This window comes from Canis lupus, chromosome 3 (genome assembly GCF_011100685.1).
Source record: "Canis lupus familiaris isolate Mischka breed German Shepherd chromosome 3, alternate assembly UU_Cfam_GSD_1.0, whole genome shotgun sequence".
NCBI classification, from domain to species: Eukaryota; Metazoa; Chordata; class Mammalia; order Carnivora; family Canidae; genus Canis; species Canis lupus.
The window spans coordinates 52,502,791-52,521,852 of record NC_049224.1 but is presented as its reverse complement, the minus strand read 5'-3'; the positions used below and the strand labels follow the sequence as shown (position 1 = coordinate 52,521,852).

General features: G+C 52.6%; 1 protein-coding gene across 1 annotated transcript in view; it reads right to left on the bottom strand.

Annotated features, from left to right (window-relative positions):
• The window catches only part of ACAN (aggrecan), a 36,425-nt gene that overhangs the window by 427 nt on the left and 16,936 nt on the right, over positions 1-19,062 (bottom strand). Inside the window, 6 exon segments of the mRNA NM_001113455.2 lie at positions 404-586; positions 1,409-1,553; positions 2,223-2,305; positions 2,676-2,834; positions 5,910-6,023; positions 13,197-17,141. Of these exon segments, the coding sequence (NP_001106926.2) occupies positions 404-586; positions 1,409-1,553; positions 2,223-2,305; positions 2,676-2,834; positions 5,910-6,023; positions 13,197-17,141 (4,629 nt within the window).

Sequence of the window (19,062 nt, the reverse complement as noted above, 5' to 3'; positions counted from 1 at the left end):
GGAGCAGGAGAGGGAGAAGCAGGCTCAGCAGGGAACCCGATGCGGTGGCTCCATCTCAGGACCCTGGGATCATGCCCCAAGCTGAAGCAGACACTTAACCGACTGAGCCACCCGGACATCCCTGGTTTTGATTTTTCTTGGCATCAGTTTGGGCTAAAAGGGTCTTTGAGTGTTGAAAAGGAAAGCAGACCAGCCACTTTTTCCTTGTCCTCAGTGAAAGTGAGCCTGCCCTGAGGGCCGAGGGAGTGAGTGTGATGAGCCCGCCCTGAGGGCCGAGGGAGTGAGTGTGATGAGCCCAGGGGTAGTGCAGACAGCAGGTGTTCAGGACCCCTCCCTCCCAGAGGGTCATGGGATGGAATGCTGTGCCCAGCGAGGGGTGGGGGGTGGGGGTGGCAGTGCTCACGGTCTGTGCAGGTGATGCGAGGTTTTTCCCAGTGGCCGCTAGGCTGGCACCGGATGGTCGGCACATGCCGCTGGACGAAACCCTCAGTGCACTGGTACCGTACCAACGAGTTGATCTCGTAGCGGTCCTTCTTCTGGCCGAAGGTCCTGGCGTGTTCCACCACAGGGGGGTCTCCGCAGGCCACTGAGGGGCACAAGCTCTTGAGAAAGGGCTCTGGGAGGGTCCCCCGAGATGACCCAGGCAAGTGATGAGCCCGTGTGCTCTCCTTTGGCTGTGATGAGACAGCCCAGAGCCCAAGGAAGGGGCACCGCACCTGGACACCCGGCCACGAGCCCTGGCTGCTGGCAAAGAGGCATTTTCATGCTGAACTAAAAGTCTGGAAACCACGGGTTCTGATGTCTGGGTTCCTCCGTGATTTAGAGCAGCAGGGTGGGAATAAAAGGAGGGTCTTGAGGGGATGAGGGAAAGACAACAGGAAGGGTGAAAGGTGGGAAAGGGGGCAAGAGCCAGGCAGATTGGCTGTGACTTTATGAAAACATTGGGACAGAAGGAGGCCTGGGCAGGGTGCAAGGCCAGGAGAGGGAACAAGAGGGGCCTGTTCTACCAGCACCTCCATGTCCACAGACTCCAAGCTGAGGATCGGGACCTGACAACTGACACTCTAGGGGACCCCATAAAGAGGGGGGCTCCTCACCCAGAAAAGTCACTGTGGGTGACTTTCTGTGCTGGCACCCAGGGGAACTGTGTGTGTAGGGGCCTGTCTGTCCTCTAGCCTATGACCTTCACCCTCCCTAGGAGTGGGCGAGGCTTTTGCCATTGGCCCTGGGACAAGGGGACCCTGGGAGAGCCCCCCCCCGCCCCCCCCTCCCAGACCAGAGCCCTGCCTGCTGGGTGGGTGAGGGTACTTCTTCAGCCAGGACACCAGCCCCAGGTCTCACAGCAGGAGCCTAACGTCTTGACTCTGTGACTCTATCTGGGCGGGGCCCCTCTGGGGCAGCTGCTCACCTGTGCCCTTTTTACACGTGAAGGGCAGGTAGTAATTGCAAGGCACGTCATTCCACTCTCCCTTCTCGTGCCAGATCATCACCACACAGTCCTCTCCGCTGACAAAGAAGTTGTCGGGCTGGTTGGGGCGCCAGTTCTCAAATTGCTGTGGTGGGGGGTGGGGTGGGGGCGAGGCAGGGGTGAGGATGCCGCAGGAGCTAGGCCTGGCCCCGCCCTCTCAGTCCCTGATGGTGAGAGTCCGTGCCCCTCCTCCTCCAGTCAGGCCAGCAGGGGCTGGTCTCATATGTTCCCTCGTTTGGATAGGCCCCCATGGCAGAGACATGGCTCCCAAGTCCAAACTGTCTCCCTAGGCTTCTCCCTCCTGCTGCGCCATGGGACAGAGTCCCCTTCCCCCACCCACGACCCTGTTCCCATTCACCTCTTCCAGGAAGCCTTCCCTGACGTCCCCTGCTGATCTGCAGCATTTACTATGTGCACTGTCCCTTGGCGTCTATGTTGCTTTCTGTCTGCCTGCCTCCTTTAGTAGACAGAGTCCTCTGTGGGCAAGGAAGCCTTCGAAAGCCCCCATGTATCCCTTCTGGTGGTGTGTTTGCATTCCCTCATGGTCTTCCTCACCTCCCTCTTCCTTCATGCCAGGGTGCCCTCGACTGGCCCAGTCCTGGCAGAGATGACGGAGACGCAGTCTCTGCACCCAGGGCTCCCAGACCGGCAGCTGCTCAGTGAGTGTATGTGGTCTGAATACACCTCTCTATGGCGATCGCTATTCCCCATCTCTGGGCCGCCAACTCCCCCTAGTGCCCCTGGCGGAACTCACCAAGGAGTGTCCATCTGACCAGCGGAAGTCCCCTTCGATGGTCCTGTCATTCAGGCCAATCCACTGGTAGTCTTGGGCATTGTCTAGAGAGAGGCATGGGTGTTGGGCATGGTTCTGGACCCCCTGAGGGGGTCTGAGAAACAAGCTCGATAAGGCAGAGGGGATGGGGGCGGTGTCAGGAGGTGGGTAGGCTCCTAGGAGCATGCCACCTGCTTCTATGGCCTGACAAGGGTTTCAGCACACGCATGTCTGGAGTGTACTTCGGCCCACCATCCAAGCTGGCATGGCCTAGCGATAGGCACAGTGTTAGCCTGGGGCTTTGGGGTGTAGTCCTGGCTGTGAAAACCCCCTTCCTCCCCTTTTTGCACCTGCCACCACCCCCACCCCTGCAGCATCTCTGGATCCTGGTGAGTGAGGCCCTCTGCCCACAGACCCCTTGCCTCCCACACTCACTGTTGACAAACTCCTGTTCCTCAGGGGTGACAATGCTGCTCAGGTGTGACTGTTGTGCCCGACACCGGCTCTCCGCATCCACCCAGCTCTCACGGTCGGGGAAGTAGCGGTAACAGTGGCCCTGGAACTTGGTCCAGCCCTCCTCACACAGCTCCTGGTCTGCAACACAGGTCAGAGTCTTGAAGAGAGAGGTCCCGAGGCCAACTGGGGATGTCTGGTGCGGCCAGTCTTATGCCGTTTCCAACATCCACCCGCCTTCAACGTCTGTCCTCGAAGGGAGAGGCCCATCTGGATGCGACTCAAATCAGAAGCCAGGAAGGCCTGGCCCTGGAGCCCCAGAGCCTCTGGGCACATTCCCTGATGTCAGTGCCCCAGAGCTTTCCTCCTTGTTGACACCTGCTCTGTGGAGCTGGCAGGGTTCAGGAGGCCAGGAAAAATAAGTGGGAAGAGGGGAGGTGCTGAGATTAAGGCCAACATGGTTCAGGGCTCCCAGAGGACCTGGGAAGGGAGCTGTGTGTGTGTGTGGGGGGGGGGTAGTTTTGGTGTGTGTGTAAAGGTGGCAGCAGCAGGCAGCCCTGGGGGCATGAAATAGCACTTCGGGTAGGTGTAGAAGAGCAGAAATAAGTCTGCTTTGGGTCTAAAGAAGAGTCAGAGCTCTAAGTCTGTCCATCCGGGCTGGCTCTGGCAGGACACATGATGCCTCCCTTTTGGAGGATGAGGTAGCCAACCAGGTGTCCACGACCCAGGGGCCTCAGCTTCTGATTTAACTTGTTGGTGGCAGATGAGCAGAGGGAGGAGCTTCTCTCCTCACAAACCTATCTGGGTTTACGGGTTCTGAATTTGGGAGAAGGGACTGGTTTGGAGCTCTTGGGCAGCCTGGAGGGACAGAGGCAGGGCAGGACCTGGATCCTTCAGGCTTGGGGGAGCCGTTAGGACTGTGTCTTCTCATCTCTGCCTTCAGTGACATCACGCTGGCAGCTGTAAAATGGTCCTGGTGGGAGTGTTAGAGCTCAGAAACTGGCAGATGCCACACATCAGGGCTCCCCCTTCCTCTTCAGGAGCTGGTTGTTAAACATCAGCCAGCACACCACTGGATGGAGGGGGCTGTGAGACCCTCTTTTCCTCCTTGCCCTGGGGCCTCCCAGGTGAGGGGCTGCTCCTCCTGCCTGGGGACCCGAGTGCAGGGCCTGAACCCCTCAGGCTGCGTGGAGCGTCCCTTACTGGGTGCCACTGATAGGCTGGCAGACCCAGGGAGGGAGGACCAGTACCTGATAGGAAGGAGGCTCAGTTGAAGGGGTGGATGCCTGGCGGGGTTGGAAGAGAGACACTTAGGGAAGGCAGAGACGGAGGACATGCAGAGGCCAGCAGCCCGAGGAGAAGAGGCCAAGCAGCAGGAGGGCTGAGGAAGAGGCCACTATCCCCTGTGGCCAACACCTCCTCCAGGGAGCAAGGCAGAGGTCTGGAGAGAAGGTAGCAAGGCCTCAGAGGTAGCTCAGCACCTGAGGAGGCCAGAGACATCATTTCAGGGCTGACCATACCGAGGGTTGGGCTGAGGAGGCCAACCTGGAGGGTTTAACTGCTCTGGGAGGGGCCAGGGCATGCAGGATGGAGGCTCTGGGGAAACAGGGACAGCATTCCAGCCAGGGGGGAAGGCACAGCAGGCCCAGAACCAAGCTTGAAACACCCGCCCGACCAAAATGGGAGAAGAGGTGGAGCTTTGCTTTGGTTAGCTGGGCACATGACCCAGCACCCAGCTAGGTGGCACGAGCACCATCTCTGTGCGCTACCAGAGCACAGAGCCCAGTGAGGGCCCTGCCTCCATGCCCGCAGAGCGCCTCCTTTCCAGTCTGGCATCCAAGAGCTGTTGTCGTGCGGACATGCTAGACACTCCTCCTGGGGCAAATATTTTGGCATCCTGGGCAGAGATCCTTATGACTCTCCACTCTCTCCCCAGCCAAGACCATGCCCAATTCCTTGGTGCCTTGGGATGGAGGTGGAGGGTGGGAGGCTGCAAGGAAGGAAGAGCGTCTAGGCCTTTTCTTCCAGAAGACTTATGGTCCTCCACCAGTCTGTAATCTTGGCAGTGCCTCCAAGGAACATGCAATACCCAAAACGGCCTCCCCACCCTGCTTAGGGCCAAAGGGAGATTTCCCAGGAGTTTAATCTGCTTTCTGGAAGTTTCTGGGATATCCAACTTGACAGATCATAGGAAATGATTTCTCATTCTGCATGGCTTATTGCTACTAGTAATGTCAACCCTCATCTCCCCCTTCTGAGTTGGGATGACCCTGAGACCCAGGAGGATGGCAGGGGGAGAATAGAAGCACCAGAGGTGAGAGAGTTGGGGGGCTCCAGCTGGCCCTGGGACATTCCTGGCACACAGCTCCCTTGACAGAGCCTGGTCTGGGTACAGAAGCAAAGGTTGGCAAGGCCCAAGAGGGGAAACTCAGCCCCTTGTCCCCCCTGTGAGGCTCTGTTCTCCCTGGCCAGCCTTTTGGCACAAGAGTGGGGAAAAGGAAGCATGGGAATGGATGGAATGGCACTGACATCACCTGTCATTGGTGATGAGCAGAGGTTGACATGCAGCAGTCCCCACTCATGCATGAGTTGAGCATGCTGGTGACACGGGAGCTGTCAGGCAAACAAAACAGAGCTCCTGCCAGAGAACAAAGAGGTAGCATGGCCAGCATGGCCTGGTGGCTCCCAAGGCCATGGAGGCACCACAAAGGTCCCATGGGCAATACGGCAGGCAGACACATGCTCACGACCCTGCTGGAAGATCTGCGGTGTCATCCGGAGAGAGAACCAGTTACTCCCACCCATAGCTTCCTTCAAGACAAATGCACGAGATCAGCCTTGTCCTCTTATTCTGATGCATGCACCGACCTCAGGGTGGTATCAGCAGGTCTGGAAGCCCTGAAGAAGGTTAGTGTTTTAAAGATCCCCCAGAGCCCCACCTTCCAAAGTGTAGGCTTGGCCAGGCCTGCATGTCCAGCCCGCAATGTCTCTCCTGCGGTCAGATCAGCCAATGCCCCAGAGGAGGGTCTCCACAAGGACCAGCAAGAAGAGTGGGAGTGAGTGAGGCAGACTTCTCAGTTGAGGCCCTGGAATGGCTGTCTGGATGGACCGCGGGGGCCCCAGCCAGGGCCTAGAGCCTGTGGTTAGAAGGAAGGGTGATGGAGGAGGAGAGGGTGCAGCAGTTAGTAACATTAGCTGAAGCCGAGACGGCCGTACCGATCTCACACAGGTCCCCTCGGTAGCTGGGAAGGCATAAGCATGTGAAAGAGTCGATGGCGTCCACGCAGGTGGCTCCATTCAAACAAGGACTTGAGAGGCACTCGTCAATGTCTGCAAGAAACCAAGGGCCACTGTTAGGACTCTTGCCAGTAGCTCCTGCTTTGCAAGCATTGCAGGTGCTTTATGGGTGGCCAGCCCTGCTGCTCTCCAGAGCCCTGGGAGGGGTGGCTGGACTTCCTAAGAGCTGTTGCTGCTGCTGCTGCTGCCGCCATATTGGAGCACTGAGCCAAAGATTCAACAAGGCTTTTCTTGGATGTGTCTGATTCTTGACTGGCAAGCTTGGCGCACTGGGGCCAGGTTTCCCAGCAGGTGAAGTGAAGAGGTCTGGTGCTTCTGAAGGCAAATGCCCACTGTAAGAGTGAGCATGTAGCTCCTCCAAGATGCCTTCTCTTATGAATATTTCAAGAGGCCTTAGGGTTTCCACTGGCTCCGAATGTGAGCAAGGGATACTGGAAATCAAATTTTCTTTTCTTATCTTCCTCTGTAGTTATGAACCAAGGCAAGAGGGCAAGTCCATGAAGCACTAGAATGAATAAGCCTGAAGTGGTCTGGAGAGTATAAAACCATGAGAAAATGGCAGCACGAGATGTCTGCATGAGACTCATTCAATTCTTGGGGGTCGCAGACATCTTTGTCTTCAGTAAATCCTCGAGTATCTTAAAGATGAAGGCGGCATCATTCTCTTGGCAGGAGGAAGAGAAACCAGCCCAACATTTCCCCATGCTCCTTCCAGCTTGGGGTCTTAGATCGTAGACATCTCCAGTGAGTCACAATTTCCAGAGAGCTCCATTCTGGCCAGTGGGAGACCAATATTTGGAGCTGGTGAGCCACTTAGTAAGTGGCCAGCCACCACACTGGGGTACAGGCAGCTCTCCATCAACCTCTTCTTCCCAGGCAGACTCTTCCTCCCTTCTGTTCTTCTGGCCCAAGATGTTCTTTCTAATCCAACTTCTTTGTGGGACTGCAATTGGTAAGCCATTGGCTTCTGCCCCAATTTTTATTCATCAGCCAAAGTGAGAAGTGAATTTCCTAATCCTGTCTTTCTGCCTCTTTCTGAGAAGCCAGAGACCTGGGGATCTTTTACTCTCTTCATGTTTGTACTACAAAGGCTCCTGCTGGTTTTCTCTGGGTTACTTTCCCTGGGAACATGATGAAAGGTATTGTGAAGCTCTTTTTCCCAGGAGATCAATAAGATTCTTCAATGAATGGGTGCCACTGGCTCATGGGGCATCATGATATATGGTTAAGCCTCAGTGTATGCAGCTGCGTTCATACAACCTTCAGGACCTGACATTGTCTATGGGTGTCCACGTGAGCAGCATCCTAAATATGTTGCAGGATTACTTCTTGCCTCTCAGAACAGCAGACTAGACCTTAAAGTCAATCCCCTCTTTAAGAAGGCAAAAGCACTTTCTTGTGGCTCCTTTTTGCCAGCTGGTGCATAGTAGATAGATGTCTTCTGGACCAGAGTTGGGTTTGGGGCAGTGGGTGGCCTGAAAATCTCAAGTCCTCAGGTGTCTCTCTGTTCCCATGGAGTTCTTCATTTCAGCTCAGGGAGCGCGCACCATGGATTAGAGACCAACAGTTCCAAGGCTGGAACTGTTCCAAGCAAAACCAAAATGCATGGAGGAACTGATGCGAGTCCCAGCATGCACTTGGTCCCAGCATGCACCAGGATTCCCAGCAGCAGCAGTAGCAGCAATAGGTCAGGCTGGTCGGCTGGGCAGAAGCTGGGGGCTGCTCTCCTGCTCCAGGAGAGACACTGTTCTCTCGTGTCCACTAGCGTCCTCATGGGACATGGGAAGCACCGGGTGAGGGGGCATTAAGCAAATGTAGGCGCTAAAGCGGTTGTATAGAGCAGGGGACAGGAGTGGCCTGTGGGCACAAGAGCCAGATGGTAACCCTGGCACCTCTGGACTGAAACTCAGGGAATCCGTTCCCAGGTTCAGAAGCTGTTTTGTGCAGGGCCTGGATTCACAGATGAGAAGGGGAGGAAGGGTCAACATGCTGAAGACCAGAGAGCCTGTGGGTGCCAGTAGGGCACTTTGGGGAGGCCTTCAACTGTAGGAAGGGGGCTGAGCATTCTGCATGGGGCTGTCTCCAGAGCTGCTCAGGCCTGCCAGGCCTCATGTCCTCTCCCTCCGACTGAAAGAGCCACTGCACCCTTGCAGTGCCCACCTCTTTCTGTGAAGGGCACCTGGGACATTGCTGGTCTCCTGGAACCATGAGAGGAGTTGAGCTGGGCTTACCATAGAGTACGGGGGACCCCAGACAGGTGCCAGCAGGTGGGGGATGGGAAGGGCTTTGGGCAATGGGCAGACTGCAGGAAGGAAGAAAGGAAAGACAAAAACCCACTCTCTCACGAATCTTCCGTGAGACAGATGCTATGACTCCCACACACTTCACCAGCCCAACAGCCCCAGGGCACAGATGCCATGGGCCGTGAGACAGGTAAGGAAACAAGTGGCCTGCCCATGCTGGTAAGCCAGGGAGACAGACCGGAAGAATCAGGAGGAAAGAATCAGACATGGCCTAAAAGTTGGGCCTCTGTCCCCCATGGAGGGAGAGGGACACTGAAGTCTTGAATCTCGGGTGTCTCATTACCATTGAACCAGGGCTAAGGGCTCCCCTTTCATCTCTGAGCAGGGACCCTGGCGAGTGTCGGCACTGTGAGTAATCTTCCTATTACTATAACCAAAAGGGATGATTTGTTCCCGAACCAGATCTAACTTAAGGGAGAAAATAACTGAGAGCCTCCTGGTGAAAGCAAGGGGAATAAGATACTTCCAAATGATCACTTTGGCATCTGAATTGGAGAGCTCAGGCCTCCCCCTGACTAGGTCTTGCTGGGCTTTTGCTTATGTCAGAGCCTAGGACATTGGAGTGAGAATTTATTGGGCTCATAGAAAAGGCTGAAGGAAGAGTGACAGCAGGTACTTTGACTCAAATGACACCCAACTAAAAAGGTTGCCAATCATAAAGAGCATGATATGAAGGGTACTCAAGTTCAGTGCACAACCTGTGCAGTTGTATGTGGTGACCCTGGACATAACTTTCCTAGACAAAGATGAGAGAAAATCCCCTCAAGAAGCACAGAGACAATTTCTTAGCTCAGTGGATGTCCTAAACCCTGCAAAGACCTAGGATCAATCAGATGGACAGACCTGAGTAAATACATTTGCTTTCTGGTGTATCACAATGGACAGAAGGGTTATAAGAACATATTTATCAGTTCCAATTTGCTTTTAAAATAAACATCATCAAATTAAATAGTATGTTATAATTATACTATTAAGTCTTTTATATTTTTAAAGTTTGATCTTGAATGTAACTTTAATATCATGCTTCTTAAATCAATGACAGTTGGCCTTCGAACAACATGGGTTTGTGTGTGGGTCTGCTTATACGCAGATTTTTTATGCAGATGTTTTACAGTTTAGTATCATAAATGTATTTCCTCTTCCTTATGATTTTCTTTCTTTTTTTTAATTAAGTAAGCTCTATCTCCATTGTGAGGCTTGAACTCATGACCTGAGATCAAGAGTCTCATGTTCTACCGACTGAGCCAGTCAGATGCCCGTCCTTATGATTTTCTGAATAATGTTTTCTTGTCTCTAGCTTACTTTATTATAAGAATACAGTATATGATACATACAACTTACAAAATAAGTATTAATGGACTTTCTGTTATCACTCAGGCTTCTGGTCAACAGGTGGCTATTACTAGTTAAGTATTTGGGTAGTCAGAATTTATATGCAGGTTTTTGACTTTGCGGAAGCTGACACCCTTAACCCCCCAGGGCTGTTCAAGGGTCGACTATAGTTCCCTGTTCAAATCTGCCCATAGAATTTTCGGTTCTGTCAAGTCATGAAGGTGTGATTGGTATTTGTACTTATAACCCTGTATTTTCACTCCCTTTGAAAGTGTCCCCACCCCCCACCCCCACCTGCCCTGGGGGTAAGATTTCACTGAAACGTAAACCTCTCCACTCTAGGGGAAGAGACAGTGTCAGATCATAGGTCAGAGCCTCAAGCCTACAAAGTGAAGAATGGCAGTAAGATAGAAAAGAGGCTGAATTTTAAGTTCATGACTTTCTAACCCAGGAGTTTAGAGAAGAAATCTACCCAGCACCATTGATTGCTGGAAAATTGGATGTGAGATGTGATTAGAAGAGAATGTCTCAACCTTAGCGGTGCATCAGAGTCACTGCGGTAGTTAACAAAAAAATTTTTAAAGGTTTTAAAAAATATACCAGCGTCAGAGTCCCTCTTCAGACCAATTGCATTGGGGTAGGTCCAGGTGGGGCCCAGGTGTGGTGCTAGTTACAAGCACCCAGCTGATTCTAAGGAGCAATGAGGATTAAAACCTAAGAGCCAGGAAATGTCTCTGCAAATGTCAGCAACAGAGGTGGGGAGTATGCTGGTGCTTTTTAAGTGGATCAGAATAGGATAGCCCTGCTTTTTCAACCACTAAAAAGATCTGTTTTTCCTAAACATTGGAGTGAGAGATCGGGAAGGGGAAGTAATCTTTATTAATGCGTCTTGGGGCCAGGTGCTGTACATAAATTGTTCTTAACCCATACAGCAGTTCCTAAGCCCTGGTTGCACACTAGACTCACCTGGGCAGCCTTAAAAACCCCCGTGCCATGGCCACAGGACCATTTCAATCAGAATCTTTGGAGTGAGACCCCAGGCATCAGGATATTCTTAAAGCTGAGAACCAGCACCTTTGACCCTATTACAAATGAGGTCCTGAGGGCTTGGCTAAGCCCCACTTCTAGAACCTCTCTCTGTTCTGGTTGCCCTGAAGTTCACCTCCTGAGTTAAGACCAGCACCTGAGAATATGTTCAAGAGGGAGCTTCTGATTTAGTTGAGTGCGTTGAACAAGTGAATGAAGACCCCAGTTCTGGATTTGACTCCAGAGGAGTCAGGAGCTAGGCAAATCCCTCAACTTTTCTGTGCCGCAGTTTCAGATGGGGATAACTGCCAAGCTACCCACAGAGCTGTTTGGGAAGAAACAGCAGAGCCATTCCCCCTGCTGACTGAGGACTCGGAGCCTCACTTGCTGGAAAGCATACATAAGGTCAGACGCTGACCCCAGTGGAGGAAAAGAGTGAATCACAGTCACCCCCACTGCCTGTTTACATGGAGCATTTCCTGTGTAAGTGCCAAGTGTACAGCATATTTATATGATGTAAGCATGTATTATTTTGCTCACATATATTTGCACATATATTATTTACATATATATTAATTTGCGTATATGTTAATATACACAAACACAAAATCTTTCTTTGTGTATGATGCAATGGCTATTGGAAGATAGCTGCCTGGCCTATTTGTCTGGTGGCATCTGCCTTCCCCCAGGATTTGTGGCTCTGATTCTGCCTGTGTCATAGGAATGAAGCCCTTTTATGAACGATTCTGGGACAGAGGCTGGGGTGAGGGTGTGGGGGCAGTGCAGAGAGCTGCCCCCAAGCATATGAGCTTGGAGGTAACAGGGCATCAGTTCTCTTAAGGGTGGTCATCTGATGAGATGAAACGTCCTCATGGCCACAGGCCTCAAAGTGTTCAGGGAACACAGGAAGATCCTCATCATCTCTCGTTCTGGGGGCCACCTCCAATTAGAGGACTTCCCAGACTCCTCACCTACCCCACAAGCTGTTTGACCCATGGCTAAGGACAGAGACCCCAGAGTGGTGGGTGCCAAGGGGCAGGGCACTTCAAAGTCACAGCTGACCCGCAGCCGTGAATCCTGGAGCTGCGGGTGGCAGACACTGCCTGTCATTTCCTCCAGGGCAAGAAGGGGACCCAAATCTCACCCAGGTCCAAGCATGGAGGGGCTTTCCTGGAGAAGCTCTGCATGATGCAAGACCAGCCCCCCTCGGAGTTACCCTCCCAGGGCCTGTGAGGTACAACCGGCTCTACCTCATTTACATCCTAGCTCCCCCACTTCTTGAAATTCACAAGTTTTGAATTTCAAAGGAAATTCAAGCATATTTGGCATTTGACTCATAGAATGACCATTGACTTAACACAAAATGAACTATTTCTCAGTTTAATTACTTGAACTTTGTTCTTCTAAAGTGCCATGTAGAATAGACTCTCTAGAGAGATGCACCACGATTATCCTGTGGCTTCTACACTGATGCATCACTGTGTACCCCTCCTTCTCGGTCTGAGAAGCCTGGGCCTCAGCTGCCTTTGGTCACCTCCTCCTGCTTGTGGCCCATTCTGAGGATAAAAGTCCTGTGCCCCTCCTTCCCCTGCCTGTCCCCCCATGGCCAGTGAGGGGCTTACCTACATTGCAGTGCTGGCCAGTGTGGCCAGGGGGGCACAGACCTATGATGTGTCCCTTCATCTGCTGACAGGTCCCGCATGGCTCCTTGGCAAAGGACCTAGTGGGGGCTGCAGCTCCCAGGGGGACTATGAGCATCAAGAACTCAGACCTCGAGCTTGGGGTATAAGGCCCATGAAGCCTACGAGGCTGGCTCTGGGTGAGCATGTTTCTAGGGACTCTATGCCTCTTGAACACCTGGTCCTAGCATCTCACTGGTGTCGGGGGAGGCTCTCTGACTGGGAAAGGTTTCTTGGCCTAGAGGGAGGTACAAGGGATCCCAAGGTAAAAAATAGAGGACAATCATCAGCTTCCTGTGCCTGGTGAGACAGGCTCTATGGTGCAGAGCAGTCACCTGTGCCAAGGTGGGGGTGAAGGCTAAAGTCAGGACCCCCAAATAATCCTTCAGAGTTCCTTAAATTGTGCAGGGTCTTAACCCTACATGAAGTCAATGTTTGGCATAGAGGTCACTAGGTTCATTCTCTCATCTCACACTCACTCCACGGGAAAGGAGTGTGAGTAGAATTTCTAACACTATCTAAATAATCATCCTTCTCTCTCCCTGCACCAAGTACAGATACTTGGATTCACATATAAATGCTCTTGTGATGTTATTCCACTGTAACAATAGTAATCACTTATCTCTAAGTGTGTGCTGTGTGTAAGGTGTGATACTAAGTGCTTGTTCCACATATATTTATATCCTGTTTAATATAAACAGGTCCCTGCTACTATTCCCATCTTACCGATGAGGCTCAGAGAGGTTAAGACACTTGCCCTGAGGCTGCACAGCTGTTCTGCGGTGGAGCTTGAATTTACACTCCTCCCACTGCACTATAGCCTGAACGCCCCGAACACATTTAAAGGAAAGAAATCCTGACAGTACCTGGAATGGCTGGTGCTGACTCATCTGTCCCTGATGGAGAAGTTGGGATGGAAGCATCATCTGTAGGGGAGGTGGCTGTCTCGCCTGTTTGGGTCTCCTCTCCTGAGTGCAAGGGGCTTGAGGCCTCGATTTCTAAATGCGCCTCTGCAGGGCGCTGGGTCTGCTGGATCCACTCAGACTCTGGGACGCTAGTGCTGATGACAACATCCAGCCCCGACGTGTGACCAGACAGGTCTCCACTGACTTCAATCCTGTCTCCAGATGCTGTTGGAGTGGCTGAAGGCCAGCCCAACGCCTCTCGGCCCACATCATAGGATGTGGTTGGCTCCTCCTGGACTTCTGGGGTGGCTGAGCCCTCCCTGGGGCCTTCAGGAAAGGCTGAGGTGCCACCACTCACTCCCAAGCCTGAGGCTCCCTCCACATCGGCTTCAGGGAAGGTGGAGGTGGCTTCGCTTACATCAGGGGCACCAGAAGCTCCTCCACTGGCCTCAGGGGCAGCAGACACCCCCACTGCACGCTCAGGAAAGTCAGATGTCTCGCTGCTAGATTCTGGGACTGATGACGCTTCCAGCCCAGACCCGGGGAACGCTGGTGTAGCTCCACTAATTTCCCCGGATGCAGAGGCTTCTCCACTGGACTCAAAAAGCTGAGGGGTGTGTGTCACAGGGGGTCTTTGGGCAAGTTCCTGGGAAACAGTTGGTTCAGTGACACCCTCCACAAACTCGGAAGTGATTAAAGTCACTTCTAAAAGTCCTGAGGCTTCCCCACTGGCGCTCATGGCTGTAGAGGGTTCTCCAGTGACATCCATGGTGCCAGAAAAGTCCCCACTAAAATATGGAGTACTTGATGGCTCTCCACTGGGCTCCACCAGCCCGGACTGCATCCCACTTAGGTCCAAAGATCCTGAATGGTCTCCAGACACGTCTGGTGCTCCAGAATGGGCACCACTGAGTTCCAAAATGCCTGAAGGCCCTTCTCCTGCTTCTTGGGCTGTCGGAGCCTGGGTTACAGATTCCACCAAAGTTCTGTCTACAAGAGATACAGTGGGGAAGCTGGATGGAAGTCCACTACCCTCATAGGTTCCTGAGGGCAGGCTGCTCCCAATCTCTGCTCCAGAGGATTCTCCACTGACCTCAGCAGCTCCACTTGGCAGGCCACTGAATTCTGGAAGCTGGGATGTCAACCCACTGGAGTCAGTTGCTCCAGAAGATTGTCCACTGATATCCATTGTCCCAGATGCGCCCGAGAGATCCACCTCCCCTGAAGGGAGTCCACTGAGTTCCACAGACCCTAAACCTTCTTCTTCTTTAAATGTAGTTGGGGTCACTTCGACCAAACTGGTGTCCACAAACGTAATGCCAGAAGATTCACCACTGCCACTCATGGTACTAGAAACCAGGTCAGGGATTCCAGAGGTTGTCCCACTGAACTCTGGCAACCCCGATGGCTGCCCGCTGATATCAGGGACCCCAGATGTTTCTCCACTCAGGTCAGTCATGCCAAATGGTTGACCACTGCCAGAAGGAACTCCAGAGGCTTCTCCACTGACATCTGGTTGTCCAGAGTACAGTCCACTAAGCTCAGTCACTCCAGATGTTTCCCCAGAAAACCCTGATGGCTGCCCACTGACCTCAAAAAGCCCAGATGTACCCCCACTGATGTCAGGAAACCCTGATGGCTGTCCACTGACACCAAAGAACCCAGATGTTTCCCCACTCATATCAGGAGACCCAGATGCTTGGCCGCTGAGTTCAGCTCCTGAAGGGAGTCCACTAACTGCCCCACTAATGTCCAGCTCGCTGACGGGCAGCCCAGATGTTTCTCCAGCACCACTGATGCCAATAGTTCCCCTCCCTTCCAGTTCACTTGCAGAGGTGGTTGTGATCACTTCCACCAATGTGGTATCCACGAGGGAGATAGTTGGGAATCCAGAGGGAAGTCCACTAAAGTCAGGTAGGCCAGAGGATGGGCCACTCCCAAAGTCCACCCCTGAATACTCACCACTAAATCCAGAGGGGAGGCTACTTGCTTCTGGAGCTTGCCCACTTCCCAGAGTTCCAGAAGGTATTCTGCCAAAGTCCAAGGCTCCAGAAGCTGACCCAATCAAGTCTTCTTTTCCAGAGGGCAACCCACTGAGATCCTCAGCTCCAGAAGCAGAGGTCTCTAGACCCTCTCCTCCAGAAGAAAGTTCACTGAGATCCTCCACTCCAGAAGCAGAAGTCTCTGGATGACCCTCTACTCCAGAAGGCAATCCACTGAGGTCCTCTACTCCAGAGGCAGAAGTCTCTGGATGATCCTCTACTCCAGAGGAAGAGGTCTCTAGACCTTCTCTTCCAGAAGGCAGCCCACTGATGTCCCCTATACCAGAGGCAGAGGCTTCCGGACCTTCTCCAGAAGGCAACCCGCTGAGGTCCCCTACACCAGAGGTAGAGGTCTCTAGACCTTCTCTCCCAGAAGGCAACCCGCTGAGGTCCCCTACTCCAGAGGTAGAGGTCTCTAGACCTTCTCTCCCAGAAGGCAACCCGCTGAGGTCCCCTACTCCAGAGGCAGAGGCTTCTGGACCTTCTCCAGAAGGTAATATGCTGAGGTCCTCTACTCCAGAGGCAAAGGCTTCTGGACCTTCTCCAGAAGGCAACCCACTGAGGTCCCCTACACCAGAGGCAGAGGTCTCTAGACCTTCTCTTCCAGAAGGCAACCCGCTGAGCTCCCCTACTCCAGAGGCAGAGGCTTCTGGACCTTCTCCAGAAGGCAATCTGCTGAGGTCTTCTACTCCAGAGGCAGAGGCTTCCTGACCTTCTCCGGAAGGCAACCCACTGAGGTCCCCTACACCAGAGGCAGAGGTCTCTAGACCTTCTCTTCCAGAAGGCAACCCACTAAGGTCCCCAACTCCAGAGGCAGAAGCTTCTGGACTCTCTCCAGAAGATAATCCACTGAGGTCCTCTACTCCAGAGGCAGAGACTTCTGGACCTTCTCCAGAAGGCAGCCTGCTGAGATCCCCGACTCCAGAGGCAGAGGCTTCTGGACCTTCTCCAGAAGGCAACCCACTGAGGTCCCCAACTCCAGAGGCAGAAGCTTCTAGACCCTCTCCAGAAGGTAATCCACTGAGGTCCTCTACTCCAGAGGCAGAGACTTCTGGACCTTCTCCAGAAGGCAGCCTGCTGAGATCCCCAACTCCAGAGGTGGAGGCTTCTGGACCTTCTCCAGAAGGCAACCCACTGAGGTCCTCTACACCAGAGGTAGAGGTCTCTAGACCTTCTCTTCCAGAAGGAAGTCCACTGAGGTCTCCTACTCCAGAGGCAGAGACTTCTGGACCTTCTCCAGAAGGCAGCCTGCTGAGGTCCCCAACTCCAGAGGCAGATGTTTCTGGACCCTCTCCAGAAGGCAATCCACTGAGGTCCTCAACTCCAGAGGCAGAGACTTCTAGACCTTCTCCAGAAGGCAACCCACTGAGATCCCCGACTCCAGAGGTAGAAGTCTCTAGACCTTCTCTTCCAGAAGGCAGCCCGCTGAGGTCCTCGACTCCAGAGGCAGAGGTCTCTAGGCCCTCACCTTCTACTTTAGGAATGCTGGACAATGTAATTCTATCTTCATCCCCTGAGGCCAGTCCACTTCCCACAGCAGAGGTGAGCCCACTGGAGTCAAGATCTTCAGAGGGCAGTCCACTTGCACTTTCCCCTGAGAGTTGCCCACTGGAGTCTGGATGTCCCGAAACTTCTCCACTGCCTGTGAAGTCACCACTGACTTCAGGTACCCCAGATGCCTCCCCAGAGCCTGGCAGCTCAGTCCCACTGGGCCCTGGGGGTGAAAGTGTGGACAACTCCTCCCAGGGGAATGGCTCCTCTGAGGGGGATGGCTCCTCTGAGACTGAGGGCACTTCCGTTCCAGAAGGGCCTTCTGTGCTCTCCTCTGTTGCTGTGCTGGTGGGAGGCCATGTTGGAGGGATCCCTGGAAGAAAGGAAAAAGATGAGGTGTGTCTTTAGTAACTCTGCTCTCTTTTAAGCTCACTCATTCCTTCTACGGTAAAACTTTTCTTCAGAGGTATGCTCGGATATTTTCTGCTGGAACCCTACACAGTGTCTGGGGAAGGAAGGAGGGAGGGGACCAGGAAACTGTGCTCTTTGAGACTCCAGGGGGCACCATCCACACAACCCATGCAAGTAGCAAGTAGCAGTCTGGTTCCCATGTAAAGTATTCAAGATCACCTCTCAAGTACCTCCACATGATCATCTCATTTGTCTAAACCCATGATTTTCAAAGTGTGGTCCCTGGACTGGCAACATCAGAATTACCAGCAACACCAGCATTACCTGGGAGCTTGGCAGATAAAGCAAATTCTCAGACCCCATCCTAGTTCCACTGAATCAGGAACTCTAGGGTAGGGGCAGCATGTTGTCTTTTGTTTTTAAAATTTTTTTAAAGGTTTATTTATGAGAGAGAGAGAGAGAGAGAGAGAGAGAGAGAGAGAGAGAAATGCACATGCACAAGGAGGGAGAGGGGCAGAGAGAGAGAGACAAGCAGACCCCCCCTCTTGAGTGGGGAGCTGGATGCAGGGCTTGATTATAGGACCCCGAGGTCATGACCTGAGCTAAAATCAAGAGTCAGATGCTCAACCAACTAAGCCACTCAGGTACCCCCAGCATGTTGTCTTTTACGAAGTCCCTTTCCTACTTCCCCCATCCTGGAACCCTGACAATGCTGAGGCCCCTCCTGACTTTGAGAATCATTCATCCAAAGCCATCCCTCTGAGGCAGGGGAGCCCAGGTAGTGCTGTTTGGAAAAATATATGAACTTTTTCAATTCTGAGAGTGTTGTTACAGAGGATTTGGAAAACAGAGGGAAAAAGTCTCATCATTCTAAATAATCACAGTTGCGCTATTTTCTTTCCATCTTGTTCCTTTGGCATTTAAAAATAACCTTGCTGGCTGGGGTGCCTGGGTGGCTCAGTCTGACTCTTGGTTTCAGCTCAGGCCATGATCTCAGGGTCATAAGATTGAGCCCCACGTTGGGCTCCATGCTCAGTACAGAGTCTGTTTAAAATTCTCTCCCTTTGCCCCTCCCCCCACTTCCCACACATTCTCTCTCTCAAGTAAATGAATAGATCTTAAAAAAAATAACCCCACCTAGCTGGGATTGGACCTTGCATGTTCTTTGGGGCTTATTTCTTAGGTAGAGACCTGAGACAAGCAGGTGCTAGTCCACTGGGCAGGCTCACAGCCTATTCTGGCTTAAAGGTAAATACTGGAAGTGGGTGGGGGGTTCAGGATAGCAGTGGTGGCAGACAAGAGGATTTTAGGTGGAGATATATATATATATATACCAGAAACACTCTGGGATGGCCACTTACAATCATGATCTAACATTTCTCTTTTAAATACATTTAGGGTTCTTTTTAAAAGCAAGTCAATTTAAAGAAAGAGACATAGAATTAACAACAGTACAGATGGTTCCTGATATGGCCAAGGGTGGTAGGGAACTGAAGCATGGAAAATATTTCTATGGGCCCGTTAGAGCCCCTTCCCATGGAAACTCCTACTAGTTGTTGCCAGGATCCTGTGCCAAGCCACAAACTCAAGCAAACAGGACTCGGTTGTGCTTGTCTTGCTGAGGGTGAGGAAGGTCACAGGCAGGTGTGGCTGCTGGGCTAGGTCTCTGGGTTAAATCCCACCTCACCTTCTAGCATGGAGAGACGGTGGGCTTTGCATTTCCGGCACCCAGAGGAGTGCCCAGGGTGGCTGAATTGCTTGGGAACAGTGCACTGAATGAGCAACTAGATAAAGTAGTGGAAGGCTCTGGTATACCATTTCTTCAAATGAACATGCCCCTGGGGGAGCTTTTTAGTAAGCACACACACATTATTGTGCATTGC